The sequence below is a fragment of the Abrus precatorius genome, unplaced genomic scaffold (genome assembly GCF_003935025.1).
Source record: "Abrus precatorius isolate BTA unplaced genomic scaffold, Abrus_2018 Scaffold6, whole genome shotgun sequence".
NCBI classification, from domain to species: Eukaryota; Viridiplantae; Streptophyta; class Magnoliopsida; order Fabales; family Fabaceae; genus Abrus; species Abrus precatorius.
The window spans coordinates 25,647,825-25,662,277 of NW_020874406.1; the positions used below are offsets into that span (position 1 = coordinate 25,647,825).

Below are 14,453 nucleotides of genomic sequence, written 5' to 3' on the forward strand. Positions count from 1 at the left end.
TTCAAATATGTGGAGTAGAATACATTAGTTCATGTTTGGAATGAAATTGGAAATGGAAAATCATCTTCCGATTGACTCGTGCTTATTCCAACATTGCCACCTAAGCCAGGATAAATAAACAATTTTGTTTAGTATGAGAGAGCAGAGAATTTTTAAGTCCAGATAAGCCAAACAATGCCATAAGACCATGATGCATAACTATCAAACCAAGGATAAATGTGGTAAAGGATACAAGTGTTGTAAACAATTCTGAAGTTTAATTTTCGTATATATGTCTGACGTGTAAAATGGCTAGTGGTAACAGTAGCATATTTTTTTAAAGGTAAGATACACTTTATACCTGAATTGCATAGGCTTGTATGGTAAAATACACTTTGCTCCTTTAGGCTTTATATTTTTGGGCATCAGTGAAGTCCTTTTTGTAGTATGGTCCGTGTTGAAAAATATTATTTATAAAGCATTTCAAAAATGAGAAAAATGAAGAAGTCCTTAAAACTAGAAGTTGGTTAAAAAGACCATCGATAAGACTAATTTATATGGAGGAAAAAGCAGCACAGTTTTCTAGCTTAAGAATTGTTTCACACTGTGTCTGTTTTAGATGGTAATCCTCTTCTTACTTATCAAAAATTGCAAAAGGGCCAAGTATTGAGTTTCATTAGACATGTTGAAGTAATTGAAGCACACATCTTGCCACTATAGAATAAGAGATGATTGATTGAAACCAACACAAAATGAATAAAACACATATTGGTGAATCTCATTAGTGACACAAAAAAATTGAGACATGCTTTCGGGTAAATTTAAATTATTTAGTAGCTCAGGTTTTCAGACTTACCTAAAGAACTTGAATCCATAAATGGGGCACTTATGATCTAATAATAAAAGTAGTACTTTCGTTATTTATTTTTGTTTGGAAGTTTACTAGAAGATACAAATATTCATTTTTTAAAAAGAAAGAGACATGTTGCAGTGCTCACATTGTTCAGCATATAGCATGCAATTCTTGACTCACACATCAACCATTGAATCAAATCCATCTTCCTCAGTGTAACCGTGACGCAATAAATTTACAGCAAACAATATCCCAAACTTGGATAACTTCCATGCCAATTGAATATTCTCTGCACCCAATAGTCAAAATATTTCAAATATCATGATATATAAGTTTGATAGCCTAGGGAGAAGATGAATTTAGATCCTCTCATTGAATAACACAATATGATATGTTGAACGGAGAAAAGCACAATTTTGATCAAATTTAACTTCATGGTGAGTCCTTATTTAATAAAAATTGTGTCTTTTTCTCATATAATAACACTAGAGGATATAAATCCAAGAAAGGCCGCATTTATGAATTTACCACAAAATGGGAAAGTAATATTCTCTGTTGAAGTAAGTTGGATTTGTGGAACGTGATTTATATATTGCCAATCTTCTCCTGTTTCCCTCTTGCACCGCTTCTCCAGCTGAGGGCAATTAAAAATGCTCAATTTACACAAATTGGTAAGGTGTTGAAAGCTACTTGGTAGTGACCTCAACTCCGTACACATAGTGATTTCTATTTGTTTTAGAGAAGTCATGTTTCCCAACCAATCTGGCAACAAGGTTGGACCAGGATTTCCTGTTATGAGCAACCTTTGTAGGGAAGGGATACGTTGTAAGCCCTCTGGTAATGAATTGCCAATGATTGTGACCTGTCTAAGGGCAGTTAGTTGGTTCATATTGCTAGGCAGAGCCACCAACTTTGGACACTCGTAGATTGTAAGACTCTCAAGACAAGCCAAGTGTCCAATACCTTCAGATAAGGATTTTAATTTCTCACAGTTACAGATATCCAACCTTCGAAGAGAACTTAAACCTTGTAATGCATGCTCAGTAAAGGACTCAAGTTCATTACAATGTTGAATGAACAATTCATCTAGTGAGCTCAGCTTGCCAAGTTCATCAGGTAATACGTTGAGCTTTTTAAAGGTTGTAATATGCATGGTCTTGAGACAAGGCATATTTGCCACAACCCCTTGCATGAAAGAAGCCTCGTCCTCAATGCTACCAGCTATAAGGTGCTCAACACTTGGAAGGCATGGTAATTTAAGGTTGGAAATGCCACAAATGCTTAATTGGGAAAGAAGTGGGAGCATTTCAACTCCTTCATTTCTCAACATTCTCTCCAAATTTGGTAAACCCCGCATGGTGAGTTTCTCCAAGGATGGAAAAGCCTTCTCCATACCATTGTATGAATCATCATCTATGTGCTTTACATCTTTCATTCCGGATAGGAAAAGAGTTTTTAAACATGGTAATTTACCAAGTGGAGGAAGCCACTCACAGTTATTGCAATCATAGAGAAGAACTTCAACTAAGCCTTTGAGAAGCGAGGTATTTCTCATCCAACTAGGCAACTCTCTTCCCTTGTATCCCTTCATCCCAAAACACTTGAGATTAGGGGGAGGCTTAAGAGCTTCAAGTACTCTTTGAGGGTCAACATTAGTATTACCATGAGAATTAGCATTACTACCCCATGACAAGTATAAGCGATTCAACTCCTTCTTACCAATCAAGTTAGCTTGTTGAGCATCCCATTCATTAGGGACATTCTCAAGGCCTCTGATATGTAGCTTGCCTCCTAGTTGTAAATCGTGTAACTCAACCAACCCAAAACCTGCTTTGAACCCACAATGAAAGTGCTCAATGTTTTTAGATGCTTAAACTCGCCAATTTTGGGAGGCATCTCTACTATTAAATAACATCTATTAATCACAAGATGTCTTAAATCTTGTAATCGTGTTAAGTCTTTGGGCAACCAATAAAGGTACTCACAATCTTCCAATTTCAATATTTGTAATTTTTGCAACCCACATATAAAATTAGGCAAGCTTGTGATCCAACTCTTACGAAGATTCAAATACCTCAAATGTGATAAATTCTTCAGTGGTGATAGTCGAAAAGTGCTCGTCCTTAATGCTCGGAGAGAATTGTTTGATGGCAACCGACGAAAATTTTCACGTGACATATCCGAATCAAAATCAAGAAAAGTTCTCAAGGATTCAACTTTCTTAAAGGCTACCATATTGATTGACTCGTTAGAGTTTAAGCAATGCAAATGATGAAGTCTCTTTGACAAATTAGTCAACCTTCTATGCTCAGAAATCATACATTCTTCACCCATGATAGACTCGGCAAGATCATGAAATAGATCATGCATCTTGAAACTTGTAATGATGCCATACACATTAGTCTTTACTTCTTGGAAAAATGATCTTTGGTATAATTCATTCCACATCTCATTACCAACATCCTCCACCGCCCAACTTCCTCTAGATTCAATCATCCCATTAGCCATCCATAGATGAATTAATTCTTCCCTATTGATTTCAAAATCTTTAGGAAAAAGTGCACAAAATGAAAAGCATCTCCTCAATGACAATTTCAAATTAAAGTAGCTTAGTTTCAAAGCTTGCATGATGGAGTTATCCTCAGGTAAGCCCCAAAACTTACTTTCATTTACACACTGCCATTGTTTTATGTCTCTTTTAAAGTGCAAAAGGCTTCCTAGTGCTTTGATCGCGAGAGGAGAACCAACACATTTTCTCACTATCTCTTTGCCAATTGATACAAGCTCTTCAGTTTCTTCTCTATTCGGTCCAAATGCACGGTGTTTGAACAATGACCAACTATCACTCTCAGATAAGCCTGTCAACTGATGAACCGAGTCATTTGTTCTCATAATGAATGCCACATTCTGAAGTCGAGTAGTGACCAAAACTGAAGCACCTTTTGTTCCACTTCCACACTGCAACGAACTCTTCAACTTCTCCCACTTGACTTGAAAATTATCATCATCCCACACATCATCTAGGACAAGCAAATACCTTTTGCCATGCAACACTTGTTGAACTTCCTTATGCAGTGCTTCCAAAGATGAGAGGTTGGGATTTTTTCTTGTGCAATATTCTATGATGGATATTAGTATCCTCTTCACACTAAAATCATTAGAAACACAAACCCAAATCGTCAAGTCAAAATTTTTGCTTACCCTTTTATCATTGAAGACGCGTTCAACAAGTGTTGTTTTCCCAACTCCACCCATACCAACAATGGGATAGATGGAGAGGTCTTCATTGTTACTAGCATGACCCAGAAGAAACTCCACAATCTGCTCTATATCTTGGTCTCTTCCATATACTTTGGGTTCAGCATTGGTAGAGATTGTTTGGCGCAATTCATCATTATCGTCTTGTTGCCTTTCTGTGATACTTGCATGCAATTCAAACATTCTCTTCTCATCCTCAATTTCATGAAATCTTCGGGTGATATCTTTCATCCTCTTACTAATAGAACAACGAAATACAATGTTGCGAGGATGAAACCAAGCTATGAATGGTGCAGACCCAGAATTTTGTCCTTCACAATTTAGCTTTTTGTATTGTATTGAACATTCATCCAAGGTATCATCAAGCACATATGCTGCATCTACGAGATTTTGCAACCAATGCTTCAAGGCATGGTTGGTTATTTGCTTTTCCTCAGCATCTTTGAGGACAGCATGGATTGCTTCGAGGTTTCTGGAAAGCACTTCAGTTTGTTGATCTACACTCCAAAATGTTGCAAGTTGTTGTTGCATGAAAGAGTGCAAGTTTTCAATCACAATTCCTAGTAAAGCCTCAGCCATTTGCAGAAACAAGAGATTGAGGGAATGCAAATTTGGAGATGATTATGATTCTAGACTAGGAAATAGTAATGATATGGATAAGAGAGCTAAAAATGAGTGGATCAGAATTTCATGCACAGTGGTGGAAAATGGAAACGAAGGATCTTTTTGTAATGATTTGAACATTATTAATTTGCTTTGACAACTAGTGTTGGGTTGTTGGAATGAAAAAGTAAGGGTCATTTATTTGAATTGACAATTGGTGAGCCATGGCAAGAAAGATAATGTACATTGATCCTTTCTTCCTTTGCCATGTGGTGCGTTTTTGTTTTGGTTCTGCTAAAGTCAAGCCAAGAATCAAAACACTTCGAATCTTCAAACCATGTATTTCTCCATCTTCGCTATGAATTTCCCTTTTTACTTCACAAAAACTTTCCATCATAATTTATCATGTTAAAATATTTTGGCCCTCTCATTTGTGAAAAAATATGTTTTTTTATTTTAATTTTTAATGTGAAAAATACTTTGACACTGCACCTGTGCTCCCTTTGTAACATCTAGGTTCCGTGCATGTGCTTTTATTCCTTCGTAATGAAGAAAAAGAAATTCTCATAACATGTATATTCAGTGTACTCAACGTATATTATTAAATTAAAGAACTTTTGAATGAAAAGTTTAAAATATATGCAGCATATATTTTAAACTGATGGAACGCAAAATACAATAAATAATCAATCTAAATAAAAATTATAAAATCCTTTTTAATAATTTCAAGTCTCTCGATATGTAATATTCCTTTTTTATAGATTGTTGACACTAGACATTGATATCTCTCATCAATCTTGTATCCGAAAAGCGTGAAAAGATCTAGCGGAAATAATTAAAAATAAATCAGCGCCAAAATGTTACCGTTTACTCAGACGATATGGAAGATTAAACAAAACAAATCAATGCTATTATCGGAAAATGTAAAAATGATGATGGAAAGGTACATTTAATAAAGTGAGATATTCATGTTGATGATGGAGAAGGATAAGGCTTAAAGTTATTTATAATTGTAATGACATCAGAATAACAGTAACAGAACAAGACATAAAGTGTAGTGTGATGCAACATTCATTAGTAAACCGATTGAATTACAAAGGTTCAGTGTGTAAGATGATGTTAAGTTCACAGCCTTTTACTTTTTTATAACACACTTTTAATTATTAATTAAAATTTATAAAAATAGAAAAATGAATTATTAAATTAAAAAAATAAATTAAAAACAAAATTTGCATAATTTTTAATAAATTTTAACTAATAACTAAAAAATATATTACAAGCATTTCTCTACTGTATTAATGTAACAGTGATAGAGAACGTATCATCCTCTAGTAGATAGCATATCATATGCTTTGTGTAGGATTTAAAACTCTCATTTCGTGACATGGATATCACACAACAAAAAAATAGACAAACGTGAGGGGGTACCTGATACAATTGATGCCTTATAAAGAATATTATCTATATGAAAAATTTCTATATAACTTAACAAAATCAGATTATTGAGTTACCAATTCTTCACTTGAAAAATTTAAACTTCTACATATTCTTGGCGTCTATATCATAGAATGAATCAATCTTTGTTGAGAGGGGTTCTGAATTCGTTTCCCTTTGTTTCTGCCTTTGGAATTACGATTCTAGTCACCCCTGCTCACCACTGAACAGATTTCAGAGTTTGTCATCTTGAACCTTTGTTTGATGACTGCCATAGCTTTTTCTGGCATATCAAAATCTTCTCTTTGCCAACACCATACTCGGTGTTTTCTTTGCGACATCCCCATCTCATTCCCTTGGCAATGGTTGTAATGGCATCAACAAAATAAGTACTCTCTCGAATGATAGCATACCCACCAGGTCTTAGAATTCGGTCCATTTCCAACAACACATACTTCATTTCACATCTGCTACGCAACAACCATTGTTAAGAGCAATCCAAAACTAAAGTTTAGAGTAAGTACATATTTATGTTACTAATGAGAGTAAATGAGTTGATATAGTCACCTGTGACTTTCTGACGTGAAGAGTCCATCAAGATGAAGGAGATCATATGTTCTAGGATAGGTAGAAAAAGCTTCACACCTACCAAAAAATAAAGTTTTAAAATCAATACCATACCATATGATATAAGAAAAATAAGTACATTCATAAATAAAGAAAATTATGGTTCATAATTAAAACATGAAAATTACCAGTCATGGAAGGTTCCAATAAGGCCTCGATCAAAAACCACGGGGAGTGTATTTGGACCATAAGATGAGACCACATTCATGACCCACAAGGGATCATTGATCAAAGATGCAGCAAAACCTCCATAAACTGTGTTCATGTCCATGACATTTCTTATCTTGTCAGTTCCAAGGTCAGGCAGCAACTTCTTGTAGTGCTGAATTCGCTTTTTCCACTTGCCATTATCATGACTAAAAGTACTGGTACTAGCACCATGAACAGATGTGACCCTTTCAGGTGTAGAATGCAACCTTTCAGGCCACTTAGGCATGTATGTGAGACCTGATTTCTTGTACTTGGGATCTGGAACCACGAAACAAGCACGGAGTGGAGTGTACCATCCTGAATCTGGTTCAAGGCTGTCATCACACTTTGGTGGATAGCTCTCTCTAGCCAGTTTATCATAGCAACTGTTGTCTTTAGCCTTTTGCCATACAGCAATATCATCCTTTTTATTGTACAATTTAAAGCACATTGAAGTAAGCAAATCCTGCAACTTCTCATAGTCTGATCTTTGCTCTTCCACAGTTGTGTTCCATCCACGCCACCTTCGCTCATAGTTGACTGGTGGACCAGACAAAACCCAAAATCCTCCGGGACGAAGAATACGGTGTATCTCAAATAGATAAATTCCACCTAAAAGCATTTATGATGAACATTCACACAAGTTAAGGAATGAAATTCTAGAGTGAACTTCTCAGCACTAAGCAGAAAGAGACTAACAGAAAGCAGCTAACATTCATATAAGTAGCTAAAGTGGAATGAATTTGAAAGCCTGCATTTACGTGGAATCTTAGTTACAGCATTACAGAATCAAGGGAAAATTGTATTTCATTATATCAATGATCATTTATCACTATCAGGCCAGGGGAATATTATCATAAAAAGTGCTGGCTTTACATTAATTAAAAGCAAAGTACTAAAAAATTGAAGAGCAAGATCTGACAAAATTAGATTCTGATGAAAATTTGTGATAGGACTGATTAGAAAGAATATCCATTTACAACAGATATGTGAAGCACAAAGTTTAAATAGCTTAAAGCCGGTAAAGTTCATGAAAATTAGCACATACACGAATAAATTCTGTTCAATTGACAAAATCCAAAATCTATTGAAGAATTACCAAATTCTGTCCATGGGATAAGGCATCTGGAGCAATGAGCCATATCAAAGGAGTTTGATGGGAAAGGAAGTCTTTGTGTAGAAATGACGCCGAGAATGGCTGGGATACCACGCTCCAGAGCAAATTGAACCTGAGCTTCATGGTTATCTCTTGGGGCAAGAGAAACAGTTAGAACCCCACGATCCAACAAGTCACCACCCCAACTAGCAACCTATAACAAATCATAATTACATGGATTAATCAATGCAACTCCTTAGTCCGTCACATGATTTAAATTAGTAATGTTAAAATATGCTCACATGGAAGCTGTAAAACAATAGGTATAGGCAAACTAGTAATTGATGTTTAAGGAGTGTGCTGAGAATTGCAATTAGCATTGCCATCAGCTAACAATCCTAAAAAAGATGAAGCTATGAGTAAAACTCACCCCACAGCCAGTATCAATGGCAGTTCTCACCATCCCATTTTTAATTCCTGGGATCAGATCTTGCATTAAATCAACATATTCACCAACACCATTAGGAAACATAGTACCACCACCTGGAAATAGGAATTTTTCCCCTTCCTTTTTCAACCAATGCTGATTAGACTTCTGTGTGTTAATCCAATCATATGGAACATTCCTGAAATTAATATAACATAAAAGTTGATAAAAGTGGACAACATATATAGCAATTGCAGGCTACTTAAATTAATCCAACCTTATGTTATTTAACTTGTAAAGAATATCATATAATATACTATACCTGTACCAACATTCATCTCTACTCTTTGGCCATCTGATTGGAGGCTTGTATCCATCAGGGGGAGGAACTAAGCATTCTTTCCTCTCAAAAATTGGAGGGCAATGGCGTTCCAACAAAGTAAGCCGATACGTGCCGTACTTTCTCCATCTCTGTAAAATTATGCATGCTCAATCAACAACAAAACTTTCTTCTACATATCTTTCAACATCAATAAAAGGATTACTATTTAATACCTTTGGATCTGTGCATGGTGTGTAGTCTTGATAGTCCATGCCGCATTCGGGGAAACTGATGGGCTTAATTTGCAAAGAACCTGAGGATTGCTTGGGAGAATCAACGGTCTTCTGAATGGTATTGACAACAACTCCATCCTTCCCAGAACAAAAGATTCCTCCCAGATAGAAAGAAAAACCACATAGAGCAATAAACGTTATTGCCAAAGTCAAAGATCTGTTCTTGTTTGGCTGGTTGATCGGTTTTCCATCTTTATGCTTCATGATCCAAGCAATATTCCACTAATTAATTATCTGCACAAATGCAAAACACAACTTTCAGTGCAATGTGACTATGCCACTTCCACTACCTACTCATATATACATTTTTTTTTCAATTTAAAGACAAAGTATCAGGAACCATCATTCTTCAATTATAGGTAATCAGTCACTCGAGGAAGAAAGGACACTTGGTAACTTTAGTCACCCCTATAATAAGAAATCAAATAAAGAACCCACGTCTAGAATTAGAGCATTGCTATATCCTCTTACACATTCTCTTAATAATTCTCCTACTCCTTTATAAAGTAAGTATTAAATGAAAAAATCATACCTTTATTATCTTGAAAACATAAAAAACATTTAATAGTTTTTTCAATTAGAAATTAGGAGGATTTAGAATTATGACCTTACTCAATTTGATACAACCACTTGATCTGAATTGCATACCCTCCAAGTTCAAGTTCCCCCATCTAACTAGAGAAGCCAAATAAGGATAAGGCCACAACAATTCAGATCAGACCACTGACAAAAGCAACATGAACCATTCAATAACCAAGAAAACAAAGACTGATTAACTGCAACTATAACACACATAACAATACTGAAAACTAACACCCCCGACCAAAAACACAGATCAACCTGGCCTGAGAAGCAAGACACAAATTGGCATGACAGATCTAATTTTGTTAAATAAAATAAATGGCAAAGAGGAAAAAGAGGTTGATGATTAATTCCAGCTGGTCAATACTCCATGGTCACCGACCATTAAAAGGACATGGGGTAACTTAAAGTGTGTAAATACATGAAATCTGATACTACTACCGACACTAGTTACTTTCCATTCCATGTCACATTCCCTTTAAGATGTTCACATGACGTTGGGGCCCAACAAAAATCGGTTACAGCATACCTAGTGAGGACCCCTTGCAACCCTTCACTGACACAAAAAGGGACATAAGGAAGCGCTGGATCTCACACCATGCTGTGTCATTGTCCCATACACGCAATAGGAAAAGGGATCAATGAGAACATTTCTTCACATGTACGAAAAGCTCTCATCATGCATTTGTCAGTTATTCCTGAACCACTATGTTTTGTTCCAAAGTTACCACCACCAATGGAAAAAAGCAAACACAAAACCATCCAACACAGAACCACACCTTTTCTCATTTCTCAGCTGAAGAAAGCATAGAATAGAAGATAATTCAGTTTAAAAAAGGAATTTTTTTCTACAATCTTGGAACCCCCATCTCGAGTATGATTATAAAATGAGAAAAAGTAAATAACTTGAAAAATAACACACGGTGTGTGAGATTCAAATCCAAAGATAACAAACAGAAACCAAAAAAAAAAAAAAAAAGAGGAAACAGAGTATGACATTAAAATCCAAAGAGATCTAGACGAGGACAGAAGATAGAGAGAGGGAGAGCAAGTGCATCAGATGATATAAGAGATAAAGAAAGAAAGACAAAAATAGAATGAGATGGTGTTAGGTATTTTACCCTTTTACTCTGTTCTGTTTTTCTCTGACTCTGGTTCTGGCTCTCTGTCTAGTTGAAAGAAGATGAAGAGATAAAATGGATGTTGCCTAAAACACTGGCATGGAATGTGAATGTGAATGTGAGTGGAAGAGGAAGAGAAAGTGAAAGGCCGAGGTTGAAGGGACCATCCAATAAGTCAGATTTGGGTGTGAGGCTAAACTAAACAAAGCAGAACCATTTATATAACTATTTGCTCGCCATGTGCCTCGCTGTCCCGTGTTTTTCTTCAACTTCCTTCCACCTTCTTTCAGAACTCTTCAAACAAACAAAATTTGAAGTTACCGTGTAACCAATCCTACTATTTTCTTCAACCCAAAAACAAAAAGACAGTAATGTGAACATAACTATTAATTGGATTGGATAATTGCAATGTAATTATTCCGTGTTGACCCCCAAAACTGCGTCCTTTAGCACTTTCCCCTGCGAATACCAAAAATATATTTATGGTTGTCAGAATAAGAAATATGAATTATAACATTTAAAATATAATTTTCTTTTACTGTGGGCTAAAGGCATAATTTAAAAAATATTGAAAATAGAATATTTATTATTTTAAAACTATAAGAAGTATTTAATGTCGATTTTTTTTATATTTTATTTAAATTTATTTTACACAATTTTAAAAACTTAGCTAATATTTTTTTCTTTAATTAATTAATTTTTATTTATTAATTTTAATCATTAAATCTTAATATTAAAAAATATATTTTATGGATAAGTTATGAATCAATTGTTTATTTGGTTTCATAAATTTAAAATTTATAATAAAAAAATATTCATCTTATGGTAAATATATAAAATAATTAGAAATTAATAAATTATATGATGCAATAGAAAAAGAAGTAATTGTTTTTTTAATATATAAAGTGACAGATAAAGGGGAAAAAAGGTATTTTTAAAATGGTGACAGATAAAAAAACTTTTTCTAACATTTGTCCTAAATGTTAAAAAAATAAAAAAAATAATTTATTTTTATTAAAATTATAACATTTAATGTCAACAATGTATTAAATTATGAAATATTTTATTATTTTTAATAAAATTTTATTATATGACTTCATAAAAATATACTTTTATAATTATTTAAATATTTAATAAATTACATTCAATGATTAACATGTATTTATACATTAAAATATTTTGTTGTTTTATTTTTATTAGATAAAATTTAAATGTATTTTATTGAATGAAAATATTATTATATTATTTATTAATATCGAAGAAACAGTACTTAAAAATATAATTTTTTTTAACACATTACTTCTTACATTTTTTAATTTACATTTATTTTCTTTTTAAATTCTTTCTTCATTTCTTTTGTTTCACGTTTTACTTCCTAAAAGGGCATCGATAAAAAAATTAATCACCTTTGATATTTATAGTGCCACCTCCTTTATGGTTACTTCCTATGTGCAAATAGAAAGTCTTGACTCTTCTGATTGTACGAACTGATAGAGTGGTTCATATTTTATGAGAAAAGAATGAAGCATATTTGAATGCCGTACTAATGGCTGTTTTTCTGCATGCACGATCACTAATGTCTCACTCCAACCTATGCACTCAGTAGTAGTATCTTTCATGCATAACTTTTATGTTAAGCTCGTGATTTTTATGACAGCATTATATATAATTAATGTACATTCTTTCATTATTTCCCATTGGCTAAAACAGCCATGCCCTTTCCACCTTCTCTTTTATCTCTCTACAAATCAATGTCATTGAAAGGTAAGTGATTTTATCAGCCATATCAGAGCTTGATTGGATATTAACATCGGATTCACAAACATTATATTTTAGATAAAATTATTTATGATGTAAGTGTGAGTATAATATACACAGACATTAAAATATATATATATATTCAATAGTATGTTGCTTTTGTAAATAAAAGGTCATTGTTGAGGAATATTGTTCACTTCCCCCCATATGTTTCTCTAAGTTTTCTTAATAATAAAAAAGTGTGAATGTGTCCTTATATTTATTTATATTTTACCAATTAAGTTGGATGATTTCTTCACATTTGGACAATGATATCACTCAATTATGGCAAAACATCTTTTAAGGCTCAATGAACCTTTTGCTATCAAGTATATCTTGCTTGCTCATTTTATAAGCTACGAAATATATACAACTTTTTGAAACTGTGGGTTAATGGCATGTTCACCAAGCAAGGGTTAATAACAAAGTTGGATATCCTATTGGGATCTAAATCATTATTAATATGTGAATATATAATAAGTAACTAGCGGAGACCACAAGGAACATACATACGTTACATGTTAATTTCCTAGAGCTAGCTAGGATCATTATTAGTTTTCACAAAACATAGCCTTGCTTCATGCTTTGTCATGATAACAACCATCTGACTATTTTTTAAAGAATACCTTCATTATGATGGATGTAGAAAATGTTTAGCTTTTTTTTTTCACATTAATTCACATCTTAATTATATTATATATTTTTTTTATGATAAGTTAGACAAAATTTGCTAGTAAGGTAAGAGATGTGAAAAGAACATAGTCTAGAGAAATTAGACAAGTGGGGTTTGGAAATCATAAAGCATATCAATAAATAAATAAAAATCAGTCATTAGAAGCCAAAACTAGATTGGATCTAAGGAATGGCGTGCCCGCAAAAGTTGACACTTGACACAAACTCAAAGTTTCAAACTCAGTTCACTGCCGACACTGGAAGCTTATTAATGTTCATTAGATCGAAGAAGTGGTGAACTTGGTTTAACAAAATTTTCATACGTCGCATATTATTTTTAAATTAGGTATGTAAATAATCCCTATTTAAAAAAAATAAACTTTATAAATTATTATTTAAAATTTAATATGCTTAATCAACTATAGTTATTCAATCAAATAACAATCCTTATCATTGAAACAATTAGGAAATGGTAACTCATTATATCATGAAATCGCTTCGTAAAAATGGATACAAATGAGTTGATGAAAGAAAAAGTATTAAACTAACTAACTAACTATATATATATATATATATATATATATATATATATTTAATCTAAATATTTTATTTAATTTATATATAATAAATTATAATTTATTATTTTACTGAATATTATGTTAAATAAAAGACTGAGATTAAAACTCTTACACAAGTGTGATAAGATTTTTTCTTACATATTATTATATTCCAAAAATGGGAAACAAAAATGAACACAAGTGTCGTGGGTGGACTCAACTGCAGCACTAAGAACAATACCAAATGGGTAATAATAGCATAAACGAGGATAAGGCTTAAGGGTGCATTCACGTAGTCACGTTCCTGCATTTGTTAATTAATGGTGTCCCTGACGGTGCTGCATGCTATGGTGCCCATGTCACCCTTCACTGACATCTATGAACTCACCACTTCCCTTTAACAAATATTTTCTTTCTTCTTGAGGTTTGTGATGCAGATGTGGCTTTTTCTATTATTATTATTTTGTTCTTCCATCTCCGTACATTTTGCTTTTGTTCCTCAAAACATGCTGTTTCCATTCTAATTTTATATTAACAATAGAAGAAGAAGAAGCAACAGATTGGAAGGAAGAAAAAAAAAAGAAGCATAAAACAAGGAAAGAAAATAAAAGAAAGGTTTTTTTTTACTTGGTTGAATTAATGC

General features: G+C 33.4%; 2 protein-coding genes across 2 annotated transcripts; both read right to left on the minus strand.

The window, feature by feature from the left end:
* Positions 1 to 1,008: 1,008 nt before the first annotated feature.
* LOC113870475 (putative disease resistance protein RGA4) lies at positions 1,009 to 4,669 on the minus strand. The gene is given in 3 exon segments (XM_027507064.1): positions 1,009 to 1,121; positions 1,361 to 2,662; positions 2,665 to 4,669. Coding segments are annotated over 3 exon segments (3,420 nt in total).
* Positions 4,670 to 5,913: 1,244 nt separating this feature from the next.
* LOC113868797 (probable methyltransferase PMT20) lies at positions 5,914 to 11,137 on the minus strand. Its single transcript, XM_027504698.1, has 8 exons — positions 10,785 to 11,137; positions 9,022 to 9,315; positions 8,789 to 8,937; positions 8,470 to 8,665; positions 8,043 to 8,253; positions 6,883 to 7,555; positions 6,695 to 6,772; positions 5,914 to 6,594 (listed from the first exon to the last, which is right to left on the minus strand). Exons 2-8 carry the CDS (start codon positions 9,283 to 9,285, stop codon positions 6,372 to 6,374), a joined length of 1,794 nt encoding a protein of 597 aa, XP_027360499.1. The 5' UTR covers positions 9,286 to 9,315; positions 10,785 to 11,137; the 3' UTR covers positions 5,914 to 6,371.
* Positions 11,138 to 14,453: the final 3,316 nt, after the last annotated feature.